The 19,533-nt window shown below is 40.4% G+C and overlaps 1 protein-coding gene and 1 non-coding gene across 2 annotated transcripts in view; both read left to right on the forward strand.

Moving 5' to 3' along the window:
- The window catches only part of mtrex (Mtr4 exosome RNA helicase), a 16,421-nt gene extending 11,265 nt beyond the window's left edge, over positions 1–5,156 (forward strand). Inside the window, exons 22-27 of the mRNA XM_005720308.2 lie at positions 1,317–1,480; positions 2,029–2,134; positions 3,685–3,741; positions 3,829–3,991; positions 4,205–4,309; positions 4,621–5,156. Coding sequence (XP_005720365.1) covers positions 1,317–1,480; positions 2,029–2,134; positions 3,685–3,741; positions 3,829–3,991; positions 4,205–4,309; positions 4,621–4,673 — 648 coding nt within the window. The 3' untranslated portion in view covers positions 4,674–5,156. The remainder of the gene's footprint in view (positions 1–1,316; positions 1,481–2,028; positions 2,135–3,684; positions 3,742–3,828; positions 3,992–4,204; positions 4,310–4,620) is intronic.
- A 10,782-nt stretch (positions 5,157–15,938) lies between these two features.
- On the forward strand, positions 15,939–16,010 carry trnae-uuc (transfer RNA glutamic acid (anticodon UUC)). The gene has a single exon. It is a non-coding gene; the product is annotated as a tRNA-Glu (tRNA).
- Positions 16,011–19,533: the final 3,523 nt, after the last annotated feature.

A 19,533-nucleotide genomic window follows, 5' to 3' on the forward strand; every position in this document is an offset into this window, starting at 1 on the left:
GCGTAAGTAAACATCACTGTCACTGGGGTATCCACTGTGTCAGCTGTAAACTAGTAAGCGTGAGTAATGCTATACGGTCGGGAACAACTATGTGGCTGGTTTTAACCAGTTGCCTCATCACAACGCTAATCAAGAGTGTGAAAATAAAGAGTGTGAGAATTAACTGCCTGAAGGCTAGGACTGAGTTAATGAGTGTGTATTGGTCTCCAGTTTGCCATTTTTATTTATAACCTGTTGTTCTTTGCTTTTTCTCTGACTTGTTAATGGTTTTGATCATGGCTTCTCTGAAGCGACTCTGAGCACTGTTTCAGTGAATTCAAAGGTTCTTACACTGTTGAACACTTTGTTACTACCCTGTGGGGGTCGTATATCGCAACAAGGTGCTAACAAAGTATTTAGTTGTCTATCACCTTTGTGTTGGAACAAAACATCACTTTTGGTTAGGGTTATTTATTGGTAGCTTTGATTGATATTGGGATGTATTGTCTATACCACAACAGGTTACTATAACAAATAACAGCTAAACACTTCTAATTTCTCAGTGTTTGAACGTTCCTGTTTATCTACAAAAAGCACCTTTTGTTAGATGAGACTTGATTTCTTTTTATTGGATTTTTCTGTTCAGTTGTGGTCAAATATGTGCATACAGGCAAACAGGAAAAATGACCGCTTGTGAATGTTATTCCTACATTCAGAGGTCCAGTAAATTTAATTTTGCTTTCTTTGAACACCAAAATGAAACAAAACTGCTGCTAATCCTCAGGTTCATCTTTTTATTGGTTTTTACAGATGCTACCATTTCTGATGTCTCATTTATCTTATTTGTTTAGCCAAACAGGTAGCACTGGCTGAACTCAGCACATCTTACAGATGCACAAACACTAAAAAGTCTTAGCTTTAGATTTAAGTGTTCCTGTGATGTCACTTATCTTTACCAACACATCCAGTCACCATTACAGAGAAGTCTTTGCTTCTTTCTTTGATCGATGAGCAGTGCTGGTGAAGTCTTTGTGTGTGTGTGTGTGTGTGTGTGTTAAACACAGTAGAAGAGGTTGAAGTGGATAAATTAAATAGTTGGTATGAGATAAGCATGCACATGAACATCTGATGCAATTGTCTTTCACATTCCTCTTCATCACTCTGACAGCTAAAGTTGCTTGAAGTTTTCTGATGTGCTAAACTGGAACCTATCACACAGCTTTTTGAGACTTTAAGAAACCCTGAAATCAAAGTTCAACAAGTTAAAAATGAAGAAATTTGCATAACATAACTGTGTGTGTGTGTGCGTGTGCGTGTGTGTGTTGTGTGTGTGTCAGATCGCAGCAGATGTTCGAACAGCCAAGCGAGACCTCAAAAAAGCGCGAACCATCTTGCAGATGGACCAGCTGAAGTGCAGAAAGAGAGTTCTTCGAAGACTTGGCTTTGCCAGTCCCTCTGACGTCATTGAGATGAAAGGGCGGGTCGCCTGTGAAATTAGCAGGTAGGGGAGGGCGGGGCACACACACACAAAGCTGGGACAGTGAAGAAAATGTTTGAGCTGCGTCTGTATGGATGAACCTGAAAACTTCAGGTTACTTGTGTAACCCCGGCTCTCACAGCAGCATGAGTGAGATGTCTCAGCATGGGATGCACCTGCTTGCATATTCCTTAAAAGCCTTATTCCATTACAACAATCCTGATTGGCTGATGATTGAAACGACCACGTTGGACAGCCACCCAACCTTATGAAGCTTGCACTACTATGTGGACTTTTTTTATTTTTTTTTAAAGATAGGCAGTTTTTCTCACTTCACCCCAGCAAAAAGGGCATCTCACTCATGCTACCCTGAGAACTGGGGTCACGTGAGTTACCTAAAGTTCCTATTCCTAGCTTTTGTTTTGATGTCTTACAATTAGATATTTAGCATAAAAAAGCAGATTCTTACTCCGTGTTCCACCTCACATTTCTTTTATAGCTGCTGTTTTCAAAAGATCAAGATATTGAAGCAAAGTCATTATATAATTACGTTTCTGTATAAATATCTCCAGTGCCGACGAGCTCCTGCTGACTGAGATGATGTTCAACGGTCTCTTCAATGATCTGACAGTTGAGCAAGCCACCGCCCTGCTGTCCTGCTTTGTCTTCCAGGAAAACGTAGGGACAAACAAACACAAATGCATCACTCACTCGATGTACAAAGATTCATCTTTTCCCGAACACTAATATAAACACCTTATTCCCATTCCTGTAAGTTCGAGCTGCTTTCGCATTCTTGGCTTCTTCTCCTGCTTTACAGTCAAAGCAAACACCAAACTCTCAAAATAGGTTGATCCAGCATCAGCACATGTTTAAACAGACTTTCATTGGTTTCTCATTAGCTCAGTCCTGTGAACGGGAAAATTCTGACCTCAATCCCATATTCGACTGTCTCTTATTAGCCAGCTTCAAATGTTTACACAGCGAATAATGACAAGCAGCTGTCATGTTTCCAATAAATCCGGTGCGCATGTGAGTGCACAGCTGTTGTCTTTAAAGACGACCTGCTGCTATTTTAGCTGTTGATGATGGGGACTTTAGCCAATTAGCATGTTTTTAAAGGACTCAGCGTTGGTCGGAAGAACACCTGAAAATAAATTGTACATTTGTTACTTATTGAGCCAAGTTCATCACCTTCTCGTTAACTTGCAGACGTGAACATACCTCTAATCCTGCACATTAGCTTCTCAGAGGAGCCACCAAACAGATATTCACTGAGATCAAGTGCATGTTAATATTAGTTTGCATCTGCAGACCAAACAGCTGCTCGAATGCAAAATAGCACACTAGAATATGTATAAATACCACCTGACTTCAATACTGCTGTATTGAAAAATAAAAATCCAGACCACAATAAATATTTAAAGAGCAGATGTGGCTGCTTATAAAAGTGATACCGGCAGCCTAGGAGGCCCTAAGCTTTCTGATGAAAATAACATTAGTATCTCAAATTGTTGTGAGACGGAGACTTACATTTGATTCTAGGATACTTCGATATACAGTGGAGATCGTGCTTGATTCAATGACTACAAAGTGCCCAGGTACAGTGGCTGTAAAATTAGGCAAAGTCATGACCCCTCCATTACGCTCCTGCCAGTTAGTGAGAGGTGATATGAGCTGCTGATATGCTTTGGTTCCTCGATGAGTCATTTTGTTTTGTGCAACTTTGCAAACCTTATCCATGCTGCCATGCTCTTCCTAAGGGAAGTCACTTTCTCCTTGTAGTCCTTCCATACAAGCATACTTGTTCATTCTTTTTCTAATTTAATTATCATGAAATTTGGGCCTTTAACATGCCAACACTCCCATAGAGTGAGATGCAGCTCTTGGATTTTTTGCAGTTTCCCTGATCATTGAATATTCTGACCTTGCTGTGAATTTAGCTTGGATGCCCACCTGGCAACTGTCTTTCCATTTGATAATGAATAATCTTCCTCACTGTAGAAGGATGGACTTCAGATTGTTTGGGAATTTCTCATAAACCTCCACAAATTTATTTGATGCTTCGCTAAGATAATTACTGATATCTTTCTTCCTTGTATTCCTCCTGTATTTTCTGAAAAACTTAGACATGCGTGCAGGAGTTATGCTGTATTATGATTTAATAACATTAACATTTATATGGTACTTCTACTAATTATTTAGATGTTGTGTTTTTTTTCCTCCAGGCCAGCGAGATGCCAAAACTAACTGAGCAGCTCGCTGCACCGCTGAGACAGATGCAGGTGAGACGGCATCAGAGTGGAGCTGTATCTTGTTAAATGCGTGAACTTTAGTAGAAATGAAAGCATCACTGTTTCTGTTGTGTTCAGGAATGTGCAAAGCGCATCGCCAAAGTGTCAGCAGACGCCAAGCTGGAGGTGGACGAAGAGAGCTATCTGAACCAATTTAAACCCCACCTAATGGACGTGGTTTATGCCTGGGCCAACGGGGCCACGTTTGCTCAAATCTGCAAAATGACCGACGTCTTTGAAGGTTTGTTACTTCTCTTACAATCTGCAGGTGTTTAATTATTAAGATGGTTCCTTTCTCCAGTATCAGGAAATATTTTCTATTTGAGGCAGATTTTGTGGGTCAGATGAGTTATTTGATACAAAGTGAACACATTTACTCTCAAAAAATATAGGTAGATAGATATATATCATCAAAGATTTCTAACATGTATCTACACTCTGGATTTCTGTTTAGGGAGCATCATCCGTTGCATGCGTCGTCTGGAGGAGGTCCTGAGACAAATGTGCTCTGCATCTAAAGCCATCGGCAACACAGAGCTGGAGAATAAGTTTGCTGAAGGTAGGAAACACATTGCACCAATTTTTCATTTGAATGAATATTAGCTCCCTTTTTAAATGTAGTCTAACATGACAAATCCTTAAAAAGTTGGACATTTTTCACTGTTTTTTGTTGGTTTTTGTTAGATTTATTTTTGTATTGTTAAAACTACATTGACAGTACACCTGTGCATCATAAACTTTATTTAGTGCATGCATTTAGTGCATGTTTTTAACAAACCATTTACGTTTTATGAAGAAGCCAAAACTAGATTCTGTAATTGTTCATGTAAAAGTTGTGACAGAGTTTGAATTGTGTTTCTCTCCCTGCAGGAATAACAAAGATCAAGAGAGACATCGTCTTTGCTGCCAGTCTCTACTTATAGTGTCTTTTAGTGAACCCTGCTCTTTTGTGGTTGTTTGTTTCACTATAGAAGTCATGTGCTTTGTTATTTACCCTTTTTTTAAAAATGTGTAATGCCTTAGTGAACTTAAATTGGTGATTATTCCATTGGCTCCAGCTGAAAGCTCTTTGGGAATGCTAACTGTGCAATCACAGCAACTTCCATAAACACTTTCATCCTGCTGAGGTTTCCCAATCTTTGTCCTCACTGTGCGCATCATATATGGTCTGTTTTCACAGTTCATTGAATATGCATGTTTTGTTTTTGCTTAAATGGCAAAAATGTGCATAATTAGACTGATAATTATTTTGTGCTTTGATCTGAGGAGAGCTCATGACATAATACATCAAATACCTGTGTCGATGTTAATAACCCACTTTATTTTTCCGTATTTTTACATGTGTGTACATATTTGACAGTTTTCAATAAACGTCTGTATTTGTTTACATACAGATTATATATAAAAAGCAAACTGTTGTCCATTCACTTGATGCTGATATTAAACAGAAGGTTGTAATAACAGTAGCTGTCCAGCCAAGCAACACAGGACCTGAACTGACAGCCTACTCTGCAGTGCTCTCACCAAACATGGTAGAAACTTCTTCACTTGAATGTTTTTATTTATATATGTATTCAACCTCATCTGGTAGTTTATTGGTTTGAACAGCAGGTGGCGGTGCTGCATAAAACATACATGAGATTCAAACACCCCACCAGCTCATGCGTGTGAGCACTGAGCCAGCAATTTAACTCAACCACCATCGGGCTCTTAAATTTAGGGGGGGGGGCTCTGCTTCTGATGTTTTTAATAAAGTGTATATGCTGGAATTGGATCACATGTTTCATTATAATATTCATCTGGAAGTTCATTGGTTTGAACAGCAGGTGGCGGTGTTTCTTGATATTCAGATACACCCCAGCTCACGCGCTCAAAACCCGCTTCCAAATCCACTACCACACAAACGAAGTGAAGCTGCAAAATAATAAGCAACTGAAGCTTTAACGTTGATAAACATCAGTATGCTGTGCTTTGCGTGTCAAAGTAAACATTTACAACAGTAAACGTGTCTTTTACACAGTCACTGAGTTGATTGAAAAGCAAACTGAGACCTGCTGATCTCAGAGTTTATAGGAAATGGGTGCAGCAATTTATTGAAACATGCGAACACAAATGGAAATATAATGCAAAATAGTGTTTGCACAATTTTTATGAAAGTGAAAGTCAATATTTGACTTCTCCATTCTTCAACCCATCCGGAACTATCTTAGGTAAGTTTTCCTGTAATTTCTTTAAGAAGTTTTCAGGAATATTTTTCGCGGCTTCTTGGAGGACATTCAAAGCTCTTCTTTGGATTTTGGCTGCCTTTTGTTCTGCTCTCTGTCAAGATGATCCCACACTGCTAATGTTGAGTCCTGAGATCTAATGAGGCCAGTTGTTTCCAGCCTGATGCTCTCCTGATAGTATTGCACGATGAATCAAAATCTAACCAAACTGGCAGAGCCTCCACTGTGTTTTACAGACTGCAGTAAGCACTCATGTTGTCTCTCCTGACCTTCTCCGGATTGACCAGAATTTTCAAATTTGAAGTCATCACTCCATAAAACTTGCTGCTTCTGGTTTTCAGTTGAGTTCCTGTGTAATACATTTATGTGTAAACACAACACTGGTTCCTCCCTTGATGTTTGTATCTTACTTTTGCTTGAATTATTCATAGGTCAGTGTTAAGAGCCTTAACATACAAACAAAAAACATTTCTTTGAAAATGGTCAGCTTCAAGGACTAAACTGAAAATGAGTGAAAAAGCACCGTCTTTCAGCTTAAATTGGTAATAGTCTTTTTTTGAGAGCTTTAGTTTTTGGTTGTTCGGGTTAAATCACTCAGCTTTTTATAAAAACTAGTGAAAACTTCGCATCAGTTGTTTCTTTTCACACGTGAACATCTATCCACGCATTTTCTGCGAGCTCTTCCTCTAAAAACTGCTTATATCATCTCTGCCTAGTTACTAGTAGTTGCCTTATGACATACTGTTAATAATCAATATTAACGTTGACTGAATGATTCATTTATTTCTTAGTTTATCTGCATTATTATCAGCTATTAAATGAGTTAGGTTCCTCTGTTAATACTCACGAAGGCTATAAAATGTCACTTTAGTTTTTAAAACTGTTTAAAAACAGTAATAAATCAACTTTATGGGGGTGTTGGTGGTCTCATATATTGTTGTGTTACACCCAGCCAGGCGTACATTTGTTGTTGTTGTTTTAACTTTCCTCAGTGTGGATAATTTTAGATTGGTAAACTGGCAATTGAGTGCAAGTCTGAGCCTATAGCTACTATAATAGCAGCTGAATCTTTGCCCTTTAGATTCCACAGAATGGGTCTCGCTGGATTGATGCCTCAGGCACGATTTCATCTTCTTAGACATTAAGAATTGTGATGTGATCAGCAGCTGGTGCCTGTAGCTGTTTCACAGACAACTACAGGCTTAATCATAACTAACGATACTGAATTCATTCTGGTTCATAATTACTGCCCAAAGTAATAATTACTGGTGATTCATTTAATAGGAGCTTATCTTAGTTCTTGTTATTGATTATGTACTTTCATTTGAGCAATAGCTCAAATGAAACTGTCAGGTATAAAGCTATAAAGGTCAAATGATCAGTCAGTAAGCTCATTGTTGATTAAATCTGGAGATGACAAACAGATTGTCCTTACCCACTGAAACATCATAAATCATGTGTTTTAGTGACTGGGAGGAGGTCGAGGAAGGAGATGAAATCAGGCAAATAAATCAACATTGCTAAATCGTTGACAGGGAATGTAATTTAATCCTCCTCACCCAGCGATTACCATCAGTGTGGCTTATTGTGCCTTCACCGTTGGTGCTGCTGTTTGGTCCAGTGGATAAGTGGAGGAGTTGCTTCATAAGAATAAATCCTCACATGATTGGAGACAGTCCAGCAGCAGACTGAGCTTGGCTCACATCCACCTGCTCCAAGTCAAACATGCTCATCAAATCTTAAGTGGGAGATCTTTTCCTTCCCCATTTCAGTTTGTTTTTTCTGCCCAGTGACATTATTGTAAATGAGAAGGTTTGTTTTCACACTGAGCTGAGGGAAGATAATGATCGAGCATCGGCAGTAAGGAGAAAACGTTACAGGTTAACATATCAAATATGTTTTACAGAAAAAAACCCCCTATGTAGATCAAATAACATATGAGGTAAATGTAAATTTGCAGTTTTTTAAATATATCATTAAAGTCTTCTGTTGCTGTCTGTCATTTACAAACTCATAGGGGCCGGTTCTGACTAGCACACAGATGAAAACTATATTGTCTAACCAGTGTGTGTGTATACACAGGTTCCTCTGTTTGTGTGTGTAGGTGGGTTGTGATGAGGACACGGAGCCACGTAGCTCTTCTGGTTTTTCTCTTTTCCACCCAGCCCCCTCCTTCCCCTTCTTCTGTCTTTTTTGCTTTTAATTCCCCCCCCCCCCCCCCCTTTAAAAAAAAATAAAATCTTGTACCCTGACGACAGGGTTCCCCCCCCTCTCCCACCCTGCTGTGACTTGTGACTGCGCATTTTCTGGGCAGCTTTTGTGGAGTGACAGGGCCATGTTGGAGTCAAGGAAGCAGCACAATTGCAGCGTTAAGGCCATTGTTTTTGGCCACAGAGCAGTATGGCAGATGTTTTTCCTGCTGTTGGCAGAGCCTGAGGTTGATGAAGTTTGCACAGCCAAGTGCTTCAGCATGGACTGGTTACATAGCTGTGAATTGTGTTTGGATCTTTGTGTCTGCAGGGGATGGTTCCTAATGATTCTGCTGACCTCGCTGATCTTTTGTTCACCCTTGGGCATTCCTCTGATTTACGGACATGAAATGTAGCATCACACTGAAAGATCAGTCGAGATAGAAACATCCGAGGCTGAGATGTACACAGTATTAATCCCTGGTGTGGGGCAAACTCCAAGAACAAATCTTATATTTTATCCATGATGCATCTCAACCTTTACTAACTTCAAGGCCTTTTTAAGTCCATGACAAAGCTTATATTTCTTCTCCATCTTGGTTGTGGTATGCTTTCATGCAGTAAGGAGTAACGAAAGCTGCTCCTCTTTTACTCATTACCTGAATTAAAATGAGAGTTTAACACATCAGTGGAGCCAATGGGAGGGCAGCTAACAAATCTAACCTATCAACAAGCCACATGACTAATTGGATAGCAATCTGCTTCCATTAAAAAGCGTTTTTGTTTTTGTCTTCTAATTGTGTGAGCATTCATCATGGTGTGGAGTGGTCAAGGTTCAAATGAGCTGAACTTTGCCAACGTCGTGCCTTTGAGCTCATCAGGCACCTCCTGCACTTCGCTTGGTGCAACAACTGTTAAGCAAAGGCCTTAACTTGAACTTTCCCCCCATGCTTTAGACTTTTTTAAAAGTAAATTTGTTAATGATTAAACAAGTAAAATAAGACTCCCCGGCACTGACGCCTGACATTTTAAAAGTAAATATTGAGCCGTCAGACTTTGTGGTGCTCCAAGGTTATGATTAATACAGCCTCATAAGAAGGAACATTTCCCAGAATGGTTTCATGAATAAAGAGCTGTGACTAAGTTTCCACATAGACTGAGATGGACACAGAGACGGCTCAGCGGCAACAGCAAATACTATAATGTGTTTAGCACAAAAACTCAAAAGAGTCATGAGAGCCTTGCTCAGTCCCTGAGTGCTTGATGTTTCCTTGGAGCCAGTTCCACAATAACCCCTCTCTGCGTTGTCCAGCATTAAACACACATATGCCAAGATTAATTGCGTTTGTAGCATTTTAAAATGACTCAAATCTGTAAGAAACGAACCGAGTAGCTGCGTAGGATCTTAAAAAAATGCAGTGCTTGTTTGTTCCAGATGACGAGAAATGTCTTGAGAAAGCGGGCTGTCGTTCGGACGAGGACAACAAACTGTGTCAGTTAAGCAGAGATGTTGTTTCTACACGCCAGAGGAAGCAGTTTTCTGAACCTGGCGTTGACACCTTGTAAAACCTCATCGAAACTCTTCTCCGTGTCCACAGAGTCCCTTTCCTGCTCAGAAAAGACAGCCTTAATTTAAATAGCTGCACACAAAATGTCAACACGGGCTCAAACACTGTGCTCCTGTTATTTTGCTCTGCTGTGATGAGTCACGTTATAAAAACCAGCTCTGTTGCGGTCATAGCTGTTTGTGGTAGACCACTATAGCCTGATCCTACAACACACTTTTCCACTACGAGGGATGGGGATGCTTTTCCAATCCTCTGTTTCCTTGGTTTCGACAGCTGTGATCATGTGAGCAGAACTGTTGCTGAGTAAGGAGATTAACAGCTACTGTTAAGGAGGGAGACATAGAGGGGGATTCATCACGGAGGCCTACTGCTAACCCCAAACAGACCATAAGGTGCTTTCCTCCGAAGGCACCCTATGTGATGCTAACTTTAATAAGAAAATTGGTCAATCTCTGCAGGACTGCTGCACTATTTGTAACTGAGATTTAGAAAATGTTCATCTTTTAGAGAGTTTAAAGTTTTTTTAAAGGCTTGAATTAAAATATTTTTCACAAAAATTTAATAAATAGTCGGCACTAAGAGTTAATTTGCCAAAAGTCAGTGAGCTTCATTGATCGAGGGAGTCTGTGCTCACATGAATATGACTAATTAAGGTAACACATAAAGTAAACACTATGGGTAATGATGCATGAACAAATACTTGCAGTGACTTCTAGGCATTGAATTCCCTGAACACATCATACACAAAGCGAATGACTTGTTACACCTGGAGCACACCTTCAGTATAAGCCTTTTTGAGTCACAGGCAAAACAAAAAGTTGAGCTTTTGTTTTGGATTATATTTTATCTTCAGCGACTTTACAGTGCTATGAAACTTTATCTGTGTTTTTGACAAATAAAATAAATGAAAAACCATTTGTGACCAATTTGTTTCTAGGACAACACCTTGCGTAAGAAAATAAGCTGTCTCCCAAAACGTCGGCTGCATCCTCCGGAGGCCGCATTTGAAGGCCGCTTACGTCACAGCCAGGCGACGAAGGCTGTCCCAATTCATCGACTCCTTCAAATGCGACCAACAAATGCGTCCTTCATTTCCCCGAATTTGAAGGATGGGTCGGGTGTGTCCTTCGTGGCCTACCATATCCCAGAATTCATAGCGAGGCCCAGCCTATTTTAGTTTCCAACAATGGTGGCCGCTACTAAGTTTTAAAATTACTCTTATCAATCTTTCTGGGTCACAAAATAAACTTTTAACGTATTTTCAGACGAGAAAGTAGCTGTGTAAACATCAAATATCTGCTTGGTTTATCAAGACATCGCATATTTGCAAAAGTGCTCCGATGTTTTCGGAGACGTCTGTTACCCACCAGCTCGATAGCTAGCTGGGGGGTTCAAAGGTCACTCGACCCAACGAGAGCAGCGGACTTCCAGCTTCATCGTTTTCAGACCTCCACTGTCTTTCGCTTCTCAGGTTAAACATGATATATAAGTCACTCAGATAACTTAAAAATGTAATTGTTTGGCTTTTATCTGTGTTTTATTTGTTCCGGAGTAAATCGGTTTGGCTGAGATCAAAGTTATTAGATTATTAAATTAAATAAAACTTTATTAATCCATCGGGTTCCTCCAGGATTTTTACACAGCTGAATAAACGTCAAACAGAAAACTGCTTAAACAGAAGTATGAGACGGTCAAGAATTTATGCCAGTTTCCTGTTATATTTTAGATAGCAAGGAGCAGACGGCTGAGTTTATTAAACTCCACCGAGACAGCGGTGACGCAAATCTGAAGGCTAGACTGTCCCATTTTACAGCCTCGCACTTCCGGCCTTCTTAGTCTTCGAAGGACCCGGCCCACGTAGACTGCGAAGGCCGCGTCCTCCAAAGGATGCAGCCGACGTTTTGGGACACAGCTAATACACACACAGGTGGGTGATTAGGGGAAGTGGAGACCGCTGTGGAGAACAAGACACAGGTGAACCAAATCAGAGCAGACTAGACAAAGGAAGCAAAACTAAAAGCAAAGCACAAGGAGCACAAATTCTCTCAAAGTAAAACAGGAAGTAATAATTAAACAGAGAAAACACAATCACCTTAATGAAATTAATACAAGCAACTTGACAGAGGAGGGCAACATACTAAGGGAACACAGAGAGGGGCAAAACATTAACTAAACATGGGAAACACAGGGAAGGCAGGATGAAGTGAAACAGGAATAAAATGCAAACTACTATCAGCAAGAATGGAGCAAAAACTAGTAGGACTCAAAATAAAAGATTACTACAAATACCAGCATAATGCTGCCTCCACCATGCTTGACAGTTGGTGCAGTGTTTTTAGGCTTGAAAACCTCATCTCCACTCCTTTAGACATACCTGTTGTCATTGTAACCGAATAGCTCAGTCTTTATCTTGTCTGAATAAAACCTTTCTCCAGAAGACATTTGGTTTGCCTATAAGCCTCAAATTTCAGTCAACCTTCACCTTGGATAGTGACACAGGTTTTCCAGCAGTTTCCAGTTCACGGCAGGCCAGAAAGCCTTGGTGGCTTCTGGTTTGTTCCTGAACAATTTCCTCTCATCTGAGGGTGAGTTGGGTCTGTCTTCCAGACCATTGAGTGTGGTAACACATTTTAATAACTTGTGTACTGTTGTTTAAACTGATGATCTTGGAATCTGGAGTTATTTAGAAATGACTCCAAGAGACTTTCCCATCATAAATCTGCAGTTCTCCTCCTTAGATCTTCACTGAGGTCCATGGACTTTCTTATTATGCCGAGTTTTGGTCAATCCAGTGAGTGCTTTCAAACAAATCGTTTTTATCTTTGTGAAGAGAAACGACCTGCTGTAATCAACCTTTCTCACTAATTCGAACTCAAAAGACCCTGTCAAATTGAAACACTTTGTGGAACCTTCAGGACAACGTATTAAAAGATTTAAATGAGTCTTTGTATATATTTGAGGCTATATGTATACTTCAGACTCTGCATGGAATAGAGAAAATCCAAAATAAAATCATGCACTCATATCTTGCTTTTTTAAAATTGTTAAAAATTATGCTGCACAGTCCTCCCGCCTAGGAAAAAGAACAGTGTCCACAACTGTTTCGTGTCCACAACTTGGGTGTGGTGTAGCCAGATTCATTGATTAGAGTGGAAGCACGGTGTTGCAGCATCTGCTCTGCAAATGGTCCAGATGTTACTGTTTTCAGATTGACTTTAGCCATAGTGTCGCACTGTGCTGCTGCTAACTTCTGTGTAATGAACAGTCAGTGACAGTAACACTGTGAAATGAGGGAAAGGTGCCAAAAATTGATTCAAGATTGATGGCAAAAATCACAGCATTGGAAGAGCACACAGTCAGACACATACATTGATCTTTTATTTTATTTTATTTCTTTCTTTGTTTTGCATAATAAATCATCTGTAGGCAGCAAAGTCATGCCATGGTTAGCAATGTCAAGTCCTGTAAATAGATCATTTTCTCTGCAGCAGTATTACTTTAGATATGCATGTTTGGAAAATTTAAACCTCCAGAAAGAAATCTGTCTTTCTATGGCTTCTGTTAGAGGCCAGTAAAATGCAGAGCTCCCCATAAATTGTGAAGTATGCAGTTACTATGCAGCGTGTTGCTCTGAAGCCTTTATAAGGTCTTCAAGCGCTGCAGCTTGCATTGCCACATAAACAGCCACGTATTGTTTATAAGCTGGGGGCTCTTATGCGCTCTAAGGACTGGAGAAATTGAGAGAGGGAGAGTGAAACTGCCCTCCAAGAGGTTCATCAGGAACATCTGTTGCCTCCGATAGTGCCAAAGCTCCACGCAGGCACTCGCACTTCACCTTCATTCTTTAAAAAATCTCTCTTCCAAGTCAAAAGCTGATCGCATGCCTGGATTGAAAGTTGGATCATTTGAGCACTTTTTTAGTTTGGTAAGAGGTAAAAATGTGGAGTTCAGTCAGTGCCATGTGTGATTCAATGCACAGTCCTCAGAGGCCTTTGGAAAAGTGCTTCACTCTCCACATCACAACATAGATGAGTGATGCAGATTTATAGCAATGCAGAAATAGAGTATATCCACATGTCTTTGTGTGCTGGGAGGAGAGGAGCGGATGACAGAGCGACTGATTTTTCATGGTGAATAAGAAGGTGTGCCCAGCTGTGAATAATCTGGTATCCTTCTTATTAACCATCAAGTCATGAAGTTTTCAACTTCTAGTCTTCTTCCTAATCATGTCCTTGCAGACCACCTCACAGCTGTCTACACACTCCTCTTTGATGCATTTCTAGTCATTCATACAAATTACAATCCTACTAAGAATCTGTGTGAACCACTGAGTAGAGGTTGTCAGCAGTGACTCTGAAGTTGTTCTGTGTGTCATGAGGCCGCTTGGTGTGCTGTCAAACCTTAACACAGAGTCACAAAGAAGCCAGGGAGTCTTTGTCCCCTGCCTTTGATTTGACACATTTATAGCTGCGCTGCTATAAATACGCAGCGGGCCAGCTTTTCAAAGAAGTAGTGTTAATTTGAAACTGTTCGTTGGCGCTGTGACAGCTCTGAACTTGCACTGAGTCTTGGAGAAAGATGTCTGTGGTTCAGAGGTTGTGATTACAAAATCACTATTTTAAGTGGAGAAAATGACTTCAGCCTGCAGTTATTTCGATTTCTTGGCCCGTTTTAGGAAAAAGCTGACATTTTAATCAGAATACATGATTTATCACAGCTGTACTTTTGTCCAGTTGATGTTTTTGTGATTTCATCCTGCTGTGCAGGGCTCTGCAGATCCTTTGAACAGCAGCTTCTAACGAACCTACAACATGGTGCTCAACCTGCTGCATGTGGAGGAGATCAACTCAGAGTGCATGCAAGTCTTTCTACCAGTTCCAACACTACAGGGCTTTGCCTGATGTAGTGGAGAGTAAGCATTTTCATATGTGCACACTGCAGATTAGATAAGAATTTGTATGTAAATCACTGATTTTAATAGCATCTATAAGTATATATTGTAGTATATTAAGTATTAAGTTGTCGGGTAAGATCTATCTGGATGAATCACCACACCGTCACGTGATTTAAAATCAGGCAGCAGCTGGCCAATATAGGCAAAGAAATCCAGGAGTCAAGGAGTAAATGTCAGGCCTTATGATGACATTAAACACCAGATTATTATACATTTTTAACCTTCTCTGTTTATCTACAGTCCTACCTTTTATCAGATAAGAATCAGTGACCTTTTATTGTATTTTGCTTTTCAGTTACGGTCCAATATGCTCCTAGTGACAAACACAGGAAGAAAGCAAGGGCATTATTCGTTATTCCTACTCCTATAGGTGGCATGGTGGGAAAAATTCCTAATATGATCGTAAGTAGATCTTATTTTATCCTGTACATTATGTTCAAAAAGTCTAACTGCATTGTGTTTAAAAAAAACAAACAAAGAAAAAAATCAGGCTGTGTTCCAGCAATTTATTGCAAGCCCAACCGCACCATCCCCCCTGCATTTGTAAAGAAAAGGACGATTCCTCCTGTATGGCCTTTAAAGGCTGACATATAAACTGTAAGTAATTTCAGTTTGTGTATCTCTAGGTCTTTACACATGTTCAGAAATTACTTATACAGTTGAAGGTACTTCAATAAGAAATACATGAGCAACACTTAAGGAACCAAAGTAAGTTTGTAGTGTGCTGAGGATTAGCCAGGTTAAGTTTGAATGAAATGCTAAGCTAACTAGTCCAGCACAAACTGGATTACTAAACTGATTCCTTTGTAGGCTGGTGATTAACCCACTTTTCCTAACAGCTTCAAACTCCTGCTGCGATCCTTTATTGTCCTTCTTTCGTCTCTCTACACTCCAGTCCTTACAGACGCCACCGTTGGTGATTTACATTTTTTTACACGTTTGTTTAGGAAAGCAGGTAGCACTGGCTGAACTGCACATCTCACAGAAATATTACGCTCAGTGAAAGGGACTTTTGTTTCATGCTGTGTAGCATGAGTCTTGCATTGATCTTTTTTTTTTTTGTTTGTTTGTTTGTTGTTGTTTTTTGGTGGGCTCTTATTTTGCCCACACACAGGGAAAGCACCAAACAGGAAGCAACTTTCTATGTAAATCATGAGAATGGCTCATCCAAATGGTCACAAGTTTGCATTGTACTTACTCTGTGTCACATCAGAAGCAAAACAACCATGGTATACTCCAACACTCCGAGAGGACCCATGTGGTCTAGTGGTCAGGATTCCTGGTTTTCACCCAGGTGGCCCGGGTTCAACTCCCGATATGGGAAATGTTGCTTTTTGTATCTTTGTTATTTTAAATGGGTTCCCATTCAGAAGTAATGTGGGAAAGTATAACGTAAATATCCAAAAGTTGACTGTTCATCAGTGGGAGAAACGTTTCGTCACTCATCCAAGTGACTTCTTCAGTCTCAGCTGACTGCAGGTTTTCCCAGTTTCACCCATCGTGGCCAATTCGTACATGGAAGAAGTGGAAAAGAGGGCTTTGTTATCCTACCCTGGAACACCACCAAGTCATTGGTTCAGATATGTGGATGACACACGTGTGAAAATCAAATCTCAGGACGTACCACAATTCACAGATCACATTAACTCGGTGGACCGACACATCATATTCACCAGGGAGGATATGAAAAGTGGCAGGTTAGCCTTCTTAGACTGTGAGATTTCCATCAGGAATGGGGGACATTTAAAAGCTGTTGTGTACCGTAAACCTACACATAAGGATCAGTATTTAAGGTTTGACTCTCATCATCCACTGGAGCATAAACTGGGTGTCATCAGGACGCTACAGCACAGAGCGAACACCATCCCCACAGACACAGCAGAACATCACATCAAGAAGACCCTGAGTAAATGTGGTTATCCCAGCTGGACTTCTGTCAAAGCTGGGAGGTGCCTAAAGAAAGCTCCAGCCGATCCAGGAGAGAAGGACAACTGCTGCCCAAGTGAAAACCTGTAGTGATCCCGTACGTGTCAGGAGTATCGGAGCAGTTGAGATGCATTTTTTTTAAGTGTGCATGTGTGATCTCTTTTCTTTACCAACACAGATGCGGCCACCAGCACAGAGAAACTGAGCTTGAGATTTAAGAGCTTTGATTTCAGCTGCGCTGGTGAAATCTTTGTGTCGTAACGATGAGGGTTAGAGGTTTTTAGCAGATAAATGAAACTGTTGGTGCTAGATAAGCACGCAGTTTTCATTCACATTCCTCTCCATCACTCTGACAGCTAAAGTGGTGTTTGAAATGATCTCATGTGCAAGACAGCTGGTACTTATCGCACAGCTTTGTAAGGAACGCCGAAAGAAGTCCAACAAGTTAAAAATGAGAAAGGTTGCTTGGCATAAACAATAATCTCACACCCTACAGTGTGGATGGCAAACTGCTGGGTGGAGCAGCTTCTAAACAGAAATTGGGTTGGGCTCAGGAGGTAGAGCAGAAGGTTGGTGGTTCAATCCCCGTTTTTTTGTTTTTTTTTTAAAGCATCTTACAATCTGTTAAAAGATGCTTTTGGCCTTTATTTTCATGCTACAAATCTGTAGTTTGAGTAGTAGCAGTAGTGGTATAATCAAACTGTCACAAGAGGCTTTACAAGAGAGGGTTCACATCCCTGTTTTCATTTATTACTGATGAGACAAGGAAACTGGACCCTCACATGGTGAAGTGCTGAGCATCGCCTGAGTCACGATGCCGTCAGAGAGTTGTAATTTAGATTAAGGAGACGTCTGCTGCAGCTCACATGTCACACCTCCTCTGAGATCCTGTTTTTTAAAAGCTCATGTTTGATAAAAAAAAAAAAAGAAGATAAAAGTAAATGTTTCCAGTCCTGATGAGTTCCTGCTGACTGAGATGATGTCCAACAGTTTCTGACAATTGAATGATCTGACAGCTGACCAAGCCACCGCCTCGCTGTCCTGCTTTGTCTTCCAGGAAAACGTGGGGGCAAACGAACACAAACAAGTCATTCCTTTGACTCAGCGTACAAATATTCATCCTTCCCCGAACATTGACATAAACGACTTTATTCCTGTTCCCGCACATTAGAGCTCCTTTTGCATTCTTGGCATCTTCAGGTGGGTGGATTTTTTTTATGTGGGTTCAGCCTAACAAATGGTCTTTGGACTTTGCCATATTTATCTGATGGCTGATGGAAGGCTCTGATGATGGTCTTGATCCACCATTGTGTTGAGTTCAGTGGTGTGTTTTGGAGCTACTGGTGAGGATTAAGTGTCTTCTGTTAGTGTTTTGACCTTTTTTTTTCTCTTTCAGCAGGACTTTTGTTACTCCTCTCACTTCTTAGTCCTTTATTTGTGGACATAAAGATGTGTGTGTGTGTGTGTGTGAGTGTGCGCATATGTGTGTTTGGTGTATACAGGGCTGTCATCTGTCACTAAAGACCACCTGCTGCTAGTTCAGCTGGAGATGATAGCTTCCCAGCCCGATTGGCTGTGTGTTTCTACATCATTTGGTATTTGGAGAAAATCCAGCTGAAACAGCTGCTCTGAACGTTGTTTTCTTGAAGAAGAGATGAGAAAAGAAAATGTAAAAATGTATTTTATACTCCGCTCTCCACGTTAAATCTTCTTACAGCCCCATAAGCTTATTTTGTGAACATCTGAAAGGGGTCCAATCCAACGATGAGACCACATGACTTAAACCCAAAAGTGTATATAGTAGTTAAAACCACCTTTAACAGAAGCTTCTCCTGAACATCCTTAAATAAGGATATGAAAGCTTTTTCTACCACCCTGGAGCCGCACTTGTAACTGACATTTATTGTGTGCGGTTTGAGTCCACCGACATCAGAGTGCCAGCACTGACCTCAGCTGCGAAATAATGAATGGCATCATAACAAGAAAGTAAAACTGAGCTGAAATAGCTGAGGGAGGATTTAATTTACTTGTTTGTTTTTATCACAGTAACTGTGTTGAATCAACTTAACATTTCTATGATGTTGATTTTACACAAAAATATTTCAAGTCTTAATTTTGAGGAAAATCAGAAAGTAAATATGTTAGACTATTAATGGAAGACGTTTTTCAGCGTTCAATAGAAAAATGCTCAGCTAGTAAGAAGTACTTGCTTGGTGCTTGTTTACCATGAATAACTACAGTGTTACTGTTGCATGCAGGCAGTCAGTCAGCTTGTGGCACTGCAGTTGTGTTACTCAAGTACTGATGTTGTTTTGAATGCAGACTTCAGCTCGTCTGCAGTTTGGGGCTGTTAGGTAGTTGTTGACAATATCTCACAGATTCTGTACAGGGTCAGGCAAGCCAGCTGGCCAATCAGAGATCAGATCAGATCTGATTGGTAGTAGTTTAAGCCATGCAGGCAAGTGCTATGCTCCTAACTAGAAAGGGAAATCTGCATGTCCATAAAGCCTGTCAGCAAATGGAAACATGAAGTGCTGTAAAAACCCTAATGATAGACATCGTGTTGACTTCAGACTTGTTAAAACATCGGCAGCAGATGACACCTGAAATCATCAGAGTGCAGAAACTTCATACTGGATCTAAAGCTACTGGCAACACAGAGATGTTTGCTGAAGGTAAGGAACAGCCATGGTTCATTTATCACCAGATATTTATTAGTTTCTCTTAAAACGTAGTCTGTGCTAAATCCCTAAACAGCAGAGCCTTTTCACAATTGTCAGACAGTTTGTTAGATGTACTGCTGCTCAATAAATTTTAGGCACTTCTACAGTGGGGCAAAAAAGTATTTAGTCAGCCACCGATTGTGCAAGTTCCCCCACTTAAAATGATGACAGAGGTCAGTAATTTGCACCAGAGGTACA

This window comes from Pundamilia nyererei, unplaced genomic scaffold (assembly GCF_000239375.1).
Source record: "Pundamilia nyererei isolate P.nyererei 1_Seehausen unplaced genomic scaffold, PunNye1.0 scaffold00002, whole genome shotgun sequence".
Classification (NCBI taxonomy): domain Eukaryota; kingdom Metazoa; phylum Chordata; class Actinopteri; order Cichliformes; family Cichlidae; genus Pundamilia; species Pundamilia nyererei.